The sequence below is a fragment of the Homalodisca vitripennis genome, unplaced genomic scaffold (assembly GCF_021130785.1).
Source record: "Homalodisca vitripennis isolate AUS2020 unplaced genomic scaffold, UT_GWSS_2.1 ScUCBcl_1439;HRSCAF=5068, whole genome shotgun sequence".
In the NCBI taxonomy this organism is placed as follows: domain Eukaryota; kingdom Metazoa; phylum Arthropoda; class Insecta; order Hemiptera; family Cicadellidae; genus Homalodisca; species Homalodisca vitripennis.
In genome coordinates this window covers 1-13,108 of record NW_025777563.1, presented here as the reverse complement: position 1 = coordinate 13,108, position 13,108 = coordinate 1, and the positions used below count along the sequence as shown (strand labels likewise).

Below are 13,108 nucleotides of genomic sequence, written 5' to 3'. Positions count from 1 at the left end.
GTTAGCCGGGTATCAAACGTGAGACCCAGGAATTTTATTTCCTCGACGTTTGGTATTCTCTGTCCCATCAAAGTTAGTGTTGGCTTCTCCATGGTTTGGAGCCTAGAAAAGACCATGCACTTAGTTTTCGATGGGGAAAAAGAAAAACCCGTTACTCTAGACCACTGTTCAAGCCGGTTTATAGTCAACTGCAAAGTTCTTTCAGATGTAGACAGTTTCTTTGCCGAGATAAAAATAGCAAAATCGTCTACAAACAAAGAACAGCGTACAGGAGGTATAACGTACGATGCAATTTCATTTATTGCAATGGTAAACAGAGTGCAGCTTAACACACTTCCTTGCGGGATTCCATTTTCTTGAACAAGAGGATCAGAAAGAGTTTTCCCGAGTCTTACTTGAATGGTTCTGTCAGACAAAAAGCCATTTATGAATGCCACCATGTGACTACCAACACCCCAAGATATTAGTTTATTTACAATACCCCTTTTCCATGCAGTGTCATAGGCTTTCGACAGGTCAAAGAAAACAGCAGCTAAGTGTTTTCCTTGAATAAAAGAGTTAAGGATGAAAGTCTCCAAACACAACAGATGGTCAGCAGCAGACCTACCCTGCCGAAATCCACACTGAGCAGTCGCCAGAAGATTGTTTTTTTCCAAATACCACACAAGCCTTCTATTGACCATTCTTTCAAGGACTTTGCAGAGGCAACTAGTAAGGGATATAGGCCGATAGCTACTTGGAGACGCTCTATCCTGGCCCGGTTTATGTAGAGCGATAATATGTGAACGACGCCAAGATGTAGGAAATATATTTTCTAAATAAATTCTGTTATATAACGTTAAAAGGTCTTTCTTAATTTCCTCCGTCAGGTTCCGCAACATGGCATAATGTATATTGTCAGGACCTGGTGCGGAGTTTGATGTGGCCTTAAGGGACAAATCGAGTTCATTTATAGTAAAGGGAAGGTTTAAAGGGGAGTCGTTATTTCGATTTAAATTAATAGGCAACCTTTCCTGAACAGCTTTAAAATGTTGAAAGTCGAGGCAATATGACGACGTCTTAGAAACTTGCTCAAAGTGAGCCGAAAACAAGTTGGCAACTGTTTGAGGATCTGTCACTATATCGCCACGACGTTCTAGACCAATTATGGAAGGTGGAGAGGGCCTGCTGCAAACTGAACGTAGTTTTTTCCAAAGATCAGACGTAGGAGTAGTTCTCTTTATTTTATCAATATAGTCTAACCAGGACTGTCGCCGACTCAACCTGAAAATGTGCCTTGCCTTTGCTCTCGATCTTCTGTAATTTTCAAGATTTTGTGCCGTAGGACGTCTGTTAAATACCTTACGACATTTTCTACGGTCTTTTAGAGCCTTCGAACATTCCTCTGACCACCACGGAACTGCGTGGTGACTTTGTTTCCCTGAGGACTTGGGAATGCTCAATTCGGCCGCTGACAGAAGAGCTGATGTAAACGATGCAGTTAGTATTTCAATGTCAGTATTTTGTGTATTAATGGTTAGAGGATTTAAAATACTTCTAAATTCATTCCAATCCGCTTTCTGAATTTTCCACCTTGGAGGCCTGTCGATTGCAGAAGGAAGCGATTGAAAGGTTACGGTAATGGGCGCATGGTCACTCCCCGACAGGTCGGGAAGAACGGACCAGTGGACCCTGGTTCCCAAACACGGACTGCATATCGACAAATCAATTGCCGACCACACGCCGGTCCTAGGACACATGTAGGTGGCCGACCCGTCATTGAGTACGACCGTTTGCACCTCATCCCACAACCCCGAAAGCATGTTACCACCCCTTTGACTACAATGACTGGAACCCCAAGAACGATGATGTGCGTTGAAATCGCCAACAATCAAGAACGGAGAGGGAAGCTGAGTGATTAGATCACGCAGATCGTCAAGGACCAGGTCGTAAGGTAGAGGTGGGATGTATATAGAGCAGATTGTTATTTTAACCCATTCACTGCGACTGGGACCCATGGGTCCCAGGCCGAACTCTCACGAGTTGCTTTCGGGACCCTTCGGTCCCGCTCGGTCTATTCCGTCGCCATGTCAGTCTGAGGTCGGCAGCGCCTCAGAACGGTCGGTTACTGTATCGCAGCGTGTAGTGAACGACCCTGGCCAGTTGGTGTTGGCTCAGGAGTTTGATCGCCATATTGTGTGGTGCGTCGCGCGCGTCCTTGTGCGTCCGTGTGCGTCCGTGTGAATGTTTTAGATTATTATTATTATTAGTGTTGTTTTTGTTTGTAACTATGTCTCATTCACCTGGTACTTCACGAGAGATACCAGCTGGTGACAGTGACCTTGACTCGGACGCAACAGGCTATTCAGACGACAGTGACCTTGACGCCGCACAGGCACATCAGGAGCCCCTGCCTGACGACCATGATAGTGACAACGATGATGTCGAGTATAACTACGACTTCGATTGGAGCCCGAATACGATAGGTATGAGGAACATTCCTTTTACTAAAGAGAATAAAATTCTTATTCCTACACCTGGAAACAATGAGCCAATAGACTGGTTTTCCGTTTTGTTTGACGACGTGCTGTTGGAGAAAATTTGTTCCTACACTAACGCCTACGCTTGGACAGTTTTCGAGCTGCCCACGTTGACCCCAAAGTCTAGAATTAATAAATGGGTTGATTTGACAGTACCCGAGTTGAAAACGTTTATTGGTGTACTCTTGCATATGGGTACTGTCCGCACAAACAGATTGAGTGATTACTGGAACAAGCATAGATTTTTTAATTTTGAGGCAATCAGGGAACAGATGAGCCGAGATAGATGGCTTTTGATCATGAGATGCCTTCATTTCTCAAAAAACGCCCAAGTCAATGTCAACGAACAAAATGACAATAGGCTTGAAAAAGTGGACCTGTTGATTTCTACCTTCAACAGCGTAATGAGTACTGTCTATTATCCCGGAAAAGAGTTGTCAATTGATGAAAGTATGATGTTGTGGCGGGGACGATTACTTTTTTCGCCAGTATATTAAAAATAAGAAACACAAGTATGGTATTAAGTTTTATTCTCTGTGTGAACCCGATGGCCTATGTATTAGGTTCACGATCTATTCTGGAAAAGGTGGTGAACTGAGTGGTGTTGGCCACACCAACAAAGTTGTAATGCATCTCATGAGGCACAGATTGGGGGTGGGCCACTCGTTGTACATGGACAACTATTACAACAGTGTCCCACTGGCCGCAACTTTATTGAGGGAGTCCACCTACTGCACAGGCACCCTGAGAGCAGACCGCAAATACTTGCCGGAGGAGGTCAAAACAGCGGTCCTGAAAAAAGGAGAAACTGTGGCAAGATATGCCCAGGGGATAGCTGTCGCAAAGTGGAAAGATAAGCGAACAGTGCTCTATATTTCTACTGAGTTTGAGAATGAAATGGCAGTTTCCCACAACAGATATGGTCAACCTAGGCAGAAACCCTTGGCGATTATCCACTATAATGCCGAGATGTCTGGAGTGGACAGACACGACCAGTTGATGGCGTACTACCCGGCTGAACACAAGTCCTTGAGGTGGTACAAAAAGGTTTTTGTCCACATTCTTCAAATGGGTTTCATAAACGCATTCAGACTGTATAAAAAGTCCAACCCTGCCACAAAAAAATCTCTGTATGACTTCAGGATTGACCTTGTACATGCTCTGCTGCCTCCAAAGGAACGACTTCTACTGCGACCTGTCCAGAGAAACCAAAACCGGCACGTGATCTCTAAAATCCCCAAGCTGCCCAACAAAGCACGTGTATCCAGGAGACGCTGCAAACAGTGTCAAACCGAAGGCCGCGAAACACGCACAATTTATTTCTGTGCACAGTGTGATGGCGAACCAGGCTTGTGTGCATTGGCCTGTTTCGATAAGTGGCACGCCTGAATCACGAAAAACATCATGTAAATATCATGTAAATAAACTAATTTTAGTGTTTAGTGACTTACATGACTGACTGTTCGCGGGTTGCGGCTGGTAGTGACTTCCAAAGAGACTTTCATGACTGACCATTCGCGGGGTGCGGCTGGGACCCATGGGTCCCATGTAAATATCATGTAAATAAAACATGAAAATAAACTGATTTTAGTGTTTAGTGTAATAACTAAAAGACTTACATGACTGACCGTTCGCGGGGTGCGGCTGGTAGTGGATTCTAATAACACTTACACAACGGGCCGTTCGCGGGGTGCGGCTGGGACCCATGGGTCCCAAATATTTGGCGGCCATCTTGGAAGGGAAAGAGTGACTTCTGACCACTTTGGACATCATTTCCAGGCTAACCACTGCATATGGTAAGTTTATCTGTTTTTTTTTTTTTTTTTTTTTTTTTTTTTTTTTTTTTTTTTTTTTTTTTTTTTTTTTTATTAGGGCCATAAAACACAAGAGGTTATCAATGGCCTCAAGATTCAAGACAACAGCTCATGTTGTGGCGTTGTCATTTGTTGGTAGTACGTATAAGGTCGTGAGAACATTAAATAAATTAGTTTAAGTCTAAGCAATAACAAAGTATATACTATATACTAAATAACAATGCAACAAACTCAACAATCAATGTTATTGTCAGAGTGGCTGTAAATGGGCCACTATGACAACAATTAAAAACGAAATAATAGGGAAATAGATACTGAATTTTTATAACAAAACAAGAACATGGTGGAGCATGGCTGTAGGTGGGCCATCCTGATTCTAATAGCTTAGGATCTAGGCAACAAGAGTAATAAATCTATTAAATACTAAATAACAAGCATAAACCTGGGAACAAAACAACGTAGGTATCAAAGTATGGAGGAATAAATAATTAAAATTAAATCTTGCTTACTAGGGAGGATGCTGTTAAAAAGGCGAAGAGCCTCCTCACAACAGTTTTCGTCATCACCTAGCACATCCCTTAACGAAGCTGGCAGATTGATAGCTCGACGGCACCTTGAGTAGCAAGGACAGTCGACCAGCACATGCTTCACTGTAATAACAGTGTCGCATGTGGCGCAAATCGGTGGGTCCCCTCGATTCATAAGGAAGCCGTGAGAGAGCAGTGTGTGGCCAAGACGAAGGCGACACAACACCACCTCCTCACGCCGACTCCGGCGATGAGCTGTACCCCAAGGTCTTGTGCAGTCTTTGATGATTCTTAGCTTGTTGTTGTAGACCGCCTGCCATTCGGAACTCCACATAGCTTTTAGCTTGGCTTTCACCACAGGAGTGATGTCTGATGCCACCATCCGTAAGGTGAATGGTTGGAGCTCCAAAGCTTCTTTTGCTCCTCTGTCTGCCAGCTCGTTGCCATGGATGCCTACGTGTCCGGGAACCCAGACAAAAATAACAACCACTCCCTCCGACTGTAGCTTGTGTAGTGAGGACCAGATACTTCGAACCAAGATGTTCTTAGAGTACATGTCGCCAATTGCTTGCAGACTACTAAGAGAGTCACTGCAGATTACCAACTTACCAGTTCTAGACCACGTAATGTTCAGGGTCTTCTGTATAGCTGTCAGTTCAGCCGTGTAAACAGAGGAGTCGCTGGGGAGTCGGAAACCGTATCGTCTACCCGCAGTAACAAAAGCGCAACCTGTCCTCGGACCATCCTTTGATCCATCTGTGTATATCACATCGCACGGAGAGAGTTGTTGTAAGATTTGACGGAATTCTTGATGATATATGGTGTCCGGTGTCGTATGTTTTTTAAAGGTGGAGAGGCTCAAGATTATTTCTGGTGGAGTTACGGACCAAGGCGGGACATCGCACTGATGCAACTCCCTGACCTCGTAATCGGTTAGACCTATCTGAGAATTGTATGATATAGCTCTTACACCAATTGGTGCAGGGTGCCTCGGTTTAGTAATGAACTGATCGTGTAGTGAATTGTTTAGGACCCAGTCGTAGGCGGGATTTTGAGGTTTGGACATGAGTGTGTGGACGTAATTCAATGAAAGTTGAACTCTTCTATGACTAAGCGGAGGCTCTCCTGTTTCGGCATATATACTAATCACAGGGCTAGATCGCAATGCTCCCGTGGCCAGTCTTAGAGAAGAGTTGTGGATTGAGTCTAGCATCTTGAGTGCATTAGGTCTCGCTGATCCATAAACCTGACATCCATAGTCCAAGCAGGAGCGTATAAAGGCTTTATAGAACCTGAGCATGCAGGTCCTGTCTGCCCCCCAATTCGTCCCACTCAGAGCTCTGATAAGGTTTAGCCGCTTAAGGCATTTAGACTTAAGATTTTAAAGGTGTGAAATCCAGGTAAGGCGGCGATCGAAGGTTAGGCCTAAGAATTTAATTTCTTCACAAGGCGTTATTCTCTGACCCTTTAAAAAAAGTGTTGGTTCATCGACAGAGCGCAACCTAGAGAACACCATGCACCTCGTTTTTGGCAGAGAAAAGGTGAAACCAGTTCTACCGCACCACTTAACAAGGCGATTAATAGTGAGCTGAAGAGCACGCTCCGTTGTAGAAAGCCTTTTTGCAGTAACAAAGATGGCGAAGTCGTCAACGAAGAGAGAACAATGTACCGGAGGGGCGACACAAGAGGCGATATCATTGATGGCAATAGCGAACAGAGTACAGCTCAGGACGCTTCCTTGCGGAATTCCATTCTCTTGAATGAAAGGGTCAGAAAGAGTTTTTCCTAGCCTCACTTGAATAGATCTATCCATCATAAAACCGTTAATGAACGCCAGCATGTGGTTTCCAATTCCCCAAGATACCAGTGTATTTATGATACCTCTTCTCCAAGCAGTGTCATATGCTTTTCATTAAGTCAAAGAAAACGGCAGTCATTTGCCTTCTTTGGATGAAAGCATTCAGTATGGGCCGTTTCCATTGTTATCAAATGGTCAGTAGACGATCTCCCCTGACGAAAGCCACACTGTGGGGCAGATAGGAGATTATTTTTCTCCAAAAACCAGACGAGTCTCCGATTGACCATGCGTTCGAGGGTCTTGCAAAGACTGCTCGTTAGTGAGATAGGTCGATAGCTCCCAGGAGAAGTGCTATCCTGGCCCATTTTGTGCAATGCGATAACATGTGATCGACGCCAAGACACAGGGAATTTGTTTTCTATAAATATTCTATTGTACAGAAGGAGTAAATCATGTTTAATACCAGCTGGTAGGTTTCGCAGCATTGCATAATGTATGCTATCGGGACCTGGAGCGGAGTTGGAGGTGGCCTTTAGTGAAGAGTTTAGTTCGTGGAGAGTGAAAGGATGATTGAGAGGAGAGTCGTCGTGTAAATTCAGATTAAGGGGGAGCGATTCTTGTATGGCTTTGAAATTTTTAAACTCGCGGTCGTAGGACGATGTTTTGGAGATTCCCGCAAAGTAGGAGGCAAACCTATTTGCGATCGCCTTGGGCTCGGTAACAAAATCATTTCCATGTTTTAAACCTAAGATGGGGGGTGGGGAGTGATTATTGCACACAGAGCGCAGTTTTCTCCAAACGTCTGACACAGGAGTAGTTCGAGTAATGTGGTCGGTAAAGTTTAGCCAAGATTGGCGCCGACTCAGTCTGAATACTTGTCGAGCCTTCGCTCTTGATCTCCTGAACCGCTCAAGATTTGGCTCAGTCGGAAATTTATTAAATATTTTTAAACATTTTCTTCGGTCTTTTAGGGCTTTTTGAGCATTCATTCATCGGACCACTACGGCACATTGTGCCTCTTTGGTTTCCCCGAAGTTTTGGGAATGCTCTTTTCGGCCGCTAAAACCAGTGATGATGTGAATAACGATGTTGCTGCGTTTATATCAGTGTTTTGAATGTTTTCGGTTTGAGAACTTATGCTCTTTTTGAATTCATCCCAATTGGCTTTGTTAATTATCCATCTCGGAGTCTTGGTCAACGGCTGGGTAAGGGATTCAATAGCCACAGCAATCGGGGCATGGTCGCTTCCCGACAGGTCGGATAGGACAGACCAATGGACTCTGGTGGATAAGGCAGGACTACAGATCGACAAGTCAATAGCAGACCACGCGCCAGTTCTGGGGCACATATAGGTGGCCGACCCATCGTTGAGGATCACAAGTTGTAATCCGTCGCACAACCCGGCAACCATGTTACCTCGCTGACCGCAATGGCCGGAACCCCAAGAAAGGTGATGAGCGTTGAAGTCGCCAACAATCAGAAAGGGAACTGGAAGCTGAGCAATGAGATCACTCAGATCATCGCGAGCCACAACCAGAGGGGCTGGTGGTAGATACAGGGAGCATATAGTTACTGTAATAGGGAGTGATACTGTTACTGCAATTGCTTGGAGATTGGTATTGAGGTTTTATCTCTCTGGCATTTAAGGAGGGATCAGTTAGTATCGCAACACCTCCACAAGCAATGGCTTGGTAGTAGTCGCGACGAAAAGTGTTGTAGTCCTTTTGATTAAAATGTATGTGTGGAGCTAATTTGGTTTCTTGTAGGCATATTACTTTGGGCCTTTTCGAGTTTATAAGGATCTTTAGGTCTTCTAGGTGACTTCTCAAACCGTTAATATTCCATTGTAGCAACATGATTTGTTTTTATATTCAATCGTATTTTTATTTATAAGTAATTATTTTCTTTTTATGGTTTGCAGTTGGGCGGAAGGTTCCCTGAACTGTCTGGAACTCCGACTGCAACTGCAAAGGGTCATCGATCATATCTTCGTCAGGAATTGACTGTAGAGAGGATTTAGATGAGGGTGAATTTCTTACCGGCACCTTCGTCCTATTGTCTACTTTTTTCTGAATCGACGCTTTGAGCTTGGACGAAATCTGTCTTTTTTCTTCCAAGGATAACTGTGGTTTTATGTTCTGTTGCGATCTGTCTTTGGAATGTGATGCGACTGCTGAATATGTTTGGGGCTGATTCTGCTTTGAGCCGGTTGTAAGGGCCTTTTGAGTAGATATTGTTGGCGACGATAAAGAATGCCCTCCTCCAACGGCAGCAAGCTGTTGCACAAGAGTGGCAACCTGCTCGGCTAGAGTTCGGAGCATACCCTCCAAAACTGAGCAGGATGAACATTGGGTAGGATGGACCGGGGCAGCAGCGGCTTCAGAGTAGGATACTCCCTTTTTGGGGAGTAGGGGCAACCCTTCTCCTATACTCCCTGCGAGCCTCGTTGAAGGAAAGTTTATCGAGGGTCACTATCTTAAGAATTTCTTTTTCCTCTAAATATACTTTGCATTCTCTAGAGGATGATAGGTGTTTCCCTTTGCAGTTTACACACTGGATGTCGTTTTTACAGCCTTCCTCGTTATGGCCCTCTGTGGCGCAACGAGAGCAAGTCTCTGAATTGGTGCACACCTTGCTAGAATGCCCAAACCTTTGGCACCTAAAGCACCTCTGAGGGTTTTTAAAATAAGGTCTTACTGCCAAGGACAGGTATCCGGCCTTTATAGTAGACGGGGGCTGAGGCATAGCAAAAGTCAATATCAATCCAGCTGTGGGAACTTTTTGACCGTTCTCAGTCCTAAATATCCTAACCACGTCCGTTACCATCGAATAATGCAACTCTTCTCTAAGCTCATCTTCACTGCAATCGATGAGATCACGGCTAAAAACAATTCCCTTAGAGGAGTTTAGAGAAGGATGTGGTTTGACATTGATCTCGACCTGGTCAAAGAAACGTTGCATTTGCAGGAGCTTCTTGGCTTGACCGCAATTCGCAGCCTCCACCAAAATTGTTCCGTTTCTCAACTTTCTGATTGACTTTGGTTGTCCTGCTGTGTTGACAAGGGCCTTATTTATAATGAAGGGACTGATCTTGCTCAAAGACTTGCCTTCTTCCTTGTGGCTTATTATTAGGAATAATGGTGTGGGGATGGCATTGTCAAGTTCTTCACTGTGAGGTTCTTCTGTTTTCCGTTGCTTGGTTTCAACTTCTGTCGACGTTTCGTCAGAATCGCTAGCGTGACCGCGCTTTCTGTCCGGATCGTAAAGGTCTCTTTCTACAACTCTAGTTTGCCCTGCGGGGGGGTTTGATGTAGCCATAAAGTTGTATACCAGCGCATCGTGTTGAGTAGTGCGGGCCGATTGACCGGGAACGGGCATGCCCTCGGGCGTCTCTCAAACCGTAGCTTGTGGGACAAACCCTACCCCAGTTCCCTGGGGCCCGGTTTTTATCGTTTACCAAGCTGGGTATACGCGCACAACTTGGACTCGCACGTGGCAGCAGGGGCTCCGACACCCCTGCCTACTGAACACTTCCTGACCAAGGACATCGAAGTGGCTGGCTTCTGAACCAGTACATGACTTACGCCTCGGCAGAGACTAGCTCACATCAGCTCTTACCGACGCCAGATTGGGCTACCAGCGCCGGCTTAAGCACTCCCAGCGGGCCATGTACTGGAACGGTCGAACAAGACGGGAAGATATAGGAATGAAGAAGAGGAACAGACTACTGGAAATGTCCAGTGTCAGAAGTAGAAGAGGGTGGCCAAGGTATGCCAGAATAAGAAATAAGAAGAATAAGAAGAATAAGAGAATAAGAATAAGAGAATGCCACAAGTAAGTAGAAGTAATGACATACTCAGCTCGGGTAACCCCGTGGTCGCCGTCCACGTACTCATAACAGTTATGAGCCCCTGGGGGAAAGTTTATCTGTAAAAAAAAAAAAAAAAAAAAAAAAAAAAAAAAAAAAAAAAAAAAAAAAAAAAAAAAAATTTTAGCACCTAGGGAACTTCAAAAAATTTTTTGCCGCAGTGAATGGGTTAATAGGAATGTTTATTGCTATTATAATTGCTTGTAGATTTGTGACGATGTTCAAGACTCTGGCGTTCAAACAAGAATCTGAAAGGATCGCAACACCGCCACAGGCTATTTCTTGCTGGTGATCTAATCGAAACGTGTCATAACCATTGATTTTAAGTGGTATGTGAGGAGCTAATTTAGTTTCTTGAATACAGATTATTTTGGGCCTTTTTGTATTTATAAGTAGTTTTAAATCCTCTAAATGACTTCTTAAACCATTAATATTCCATTGAATAAGCATGATTTTATTTTATTATTATAATGCATGCAATATTTTACTTCTTTACTACATAGTGATTTTTTTTCTTTGTTTTGTTACAGGTCGGAAAGTTCCACCTAACGTTTGGAACTCCGTCCGGAGCTCCAAAGGATCCTCCACTGTGCCATCATCATTGATGGACAGTTTGAGATGACTTAGATGATGACGTGTTAAGGTTTCCTAACAGGCACTTTTGACCTGTTATCGACTTTGAATATTCTTCTTAAGCTTTTCTGACAATTTCTTTCTCTCTTCTAAACTTAAGGCAGGTTTTCAAATTTTGCTGAACTTTAATCTCTGTATGTAAGACCTCCTGATAAAGGTTTAACATAAGACTGTACATTAGGTTTAGATGAGGTCTGAAAGTCTCGGGGAGATTTACTGGGCAGGACCACAGACTGTTCCCAAGCACCTGCGGCGAGGTGCTGAACCAGAGCAGCCACCTGCTCAGTCAATGCACGCACCATACCCTCCAAGACTGTACATGAGGAACACTGTGCGGCCTGCTGAACAGGGACAGATACAGCTTCAGAGTAGGAAACTCCTTTTTTGGAGTTGGGGCGACCCTCCTCCTGTACTCTTTACGCGCCTCGTTAAACGAAAGCTTTTCTATAGTCATGATTTTTTAATATTTCTCTTTCTTCTTTAAAAATATTACACTCTCTTGAATATGCCGGATGTTTTCCCTTGCAATTTATGCATCGCGTCTCATTTTTGCACCCCTCCTCTTAGTGTCCTTCATCACCACAGCGGGAACACGTCTCCGGGTTCGAACACACTTTACTTGAGTGCCCGAACCTCTGGCAGCGGAAACACCGCTGGGGATTTTTAAAATACGGCCGCAAGGACAGAGACAAATATCCGGCTTTGATGGTTTCTGGTGGATGGGGTTTTGCAAAGGTTATAATGAGACCCGGGGTAGGAACCTTTACCCCGTTTTCGGTCCGAACAACCCTGACCACATCTGTCACCATCTCGCACTGCAGCTCATCCTTTATTTCCTCTTCACTGCAGTCCATAAGGTCTCGACAGAAAACGATTCCCTTGGAAGAGTTCAGAGAGGCATGTGGCTGGACAGTAACCGCTACCTGGTCGAAAAAAGCTCGTCATTTTAAGGAACTTCTTGGATTGGATGCAATTTGCAGCCTCCATCAGGATAGTTCCATTCCTCAGCTTCCTTATAGATTTAGGTTGCCCTCCACAGGCTACTAAAGATTTGTGGATAAGGAACGGGCTCACCTTAGTCAAAGTTTGCCCATCTTCCTTATGACTTAGCACAAGAAATAAGGGAGTAGGCATATTTATCTCATCGTCGGTTTGTTTATTTTCCATTTTTCTTTGCTTGTTTTGATCAAGCTCACAGTCTGAGTCAGACAACTGCCGTTTCTTCTCTAGATCACTTTGATCTCTTGCTACTTACACTTTGCCCTAGTTTTGGGGTGGTTTCGGTTTCCATAGGTATTTTAACCAGCGCATTGTGTGTGTAAGGGTGCAGGCCGAGATACACCGGGAACGGGCACGCCCTCGATAAAACTGGGTCCCGTGGGAGCCCAGGTTAATCTATCCCAGATCCCCGGGGCCCGGTGTTGACTCGTTTAACCAGACTGGGTATACTCGCACGGCCTGTGCTCGCACGTTGCAGCAGGAGCTCCGACACTCCTGCTCAATACACACTTCCTGACCAAGGACATCGAAGTGGCTGGCCTCTGAACCAGTACATGACTTACGCCTCGGCAGAGACAAGCTCACATCAGCTCTCACCGACACCAGATAGGGCACCTAGTGCCGGCTTAAGCACTCCCAGCGAGCCATGTACTGGAACGGTCGAACAGAGCGGGTACTAATAAGACCCTGGAAGGGGGATTGGGTAGGAATGAAGGAAATGGTTAGGTGGGTGTGGGCAGTTTAACGTCATACCCAGGACGATCAAGTAATTCTGAGGATGAGGGAGGTTTATTCACATCGTCAGAGATCTTAAAAGAAATGGGATTTAGTACATCCACAATTGAAAGAGCTACTAAGAGGTCACATCAAAGTTCTTCTGGCAATGAATACCACAATTTAAAGAACATTAAAATGACAAGTAAGTAGTATGTATTAACTAAGTTACGGTA

General features: G+C 44.6%; 3 protein-coding genes across 3 annotated transcripts; 1 reads left to right on the top strand and 2 right to left on the bottom strand.

The window, feature by feature from the left end:
* The first annotated feature begins 2,269 nt into the window (after positions 1–2,269).
* On the top strand, positions 2,270–3,908 carry LOC124371446 (piggyBac transposable element-derived protein 4-like). Its single transcript, XM_046829775.1, has 2 exons — positions 2,270–2,640; positions 3,083–3,908. Exons 1-2 carry the CDS (start codon positions 2,270–2,272, stop codon positions 3,906–3,908), a joined length of 1,197 nt encoding a protein of 398 aa, XP_046685731.1.
* An 890-nt stretch (positions 3,909–4,798) lies between these two features.
* LOC124371445 lies at positions 4,799–6,160 on the bottom strand. The gene has a single exon (XM_046829773.1). It carries the CDS (start codon positions 6,158–6,160, stop codon positions 4,799–4,801), a length of 1,362 nt encoding a protein of 453 aa, XP_046685729.1.
* Positions 6,161–9,037: 2,877 nt separating this feature from the next.
* On the bottom strand, positions 9,038–10,036 carry LOC124371444. The gene has a single exon (XM_046829772.1). The coding sequence runs from the start codon at positions 10,034–10,036 to the stop codon at positions 9,038–9,040; it is 999 nt and encodes a 332-aa protein (XP_046685728.1).
* Positions 10,037–13,108: the final 3,072 nt, after the last annotated feature.

Coding starts and splice junctions, on each gene's coding strand:
- LOC124371445 (XM_046829773.1), bottom strand. CDS start 6,160: ATGCTCAGGTTCTATAAAGCCTTTATACGCTCCTGCTTGGACTATGGA.
- LOC124371446 (XM_046829775.1), top strand. CDS start 2,270: ATGTCTCATTCACCTGGTACTTCACGAGAGATACCAGCTGGTGACAGT. Junction 2,641..3,082: donor CTGCCCACGTTGACCCCAAA/GTCTAGAATTAA, acceptor CCTATGTATTAG/GTTCACGATCTATTCTGGAA.
- LOC124371444 (XM_046829772.1), bottom strand. CDS start 10,036: ATGCCCGTTCCCGGTCAATCGGCCCGCACTACTCAACACGATGCGCTG.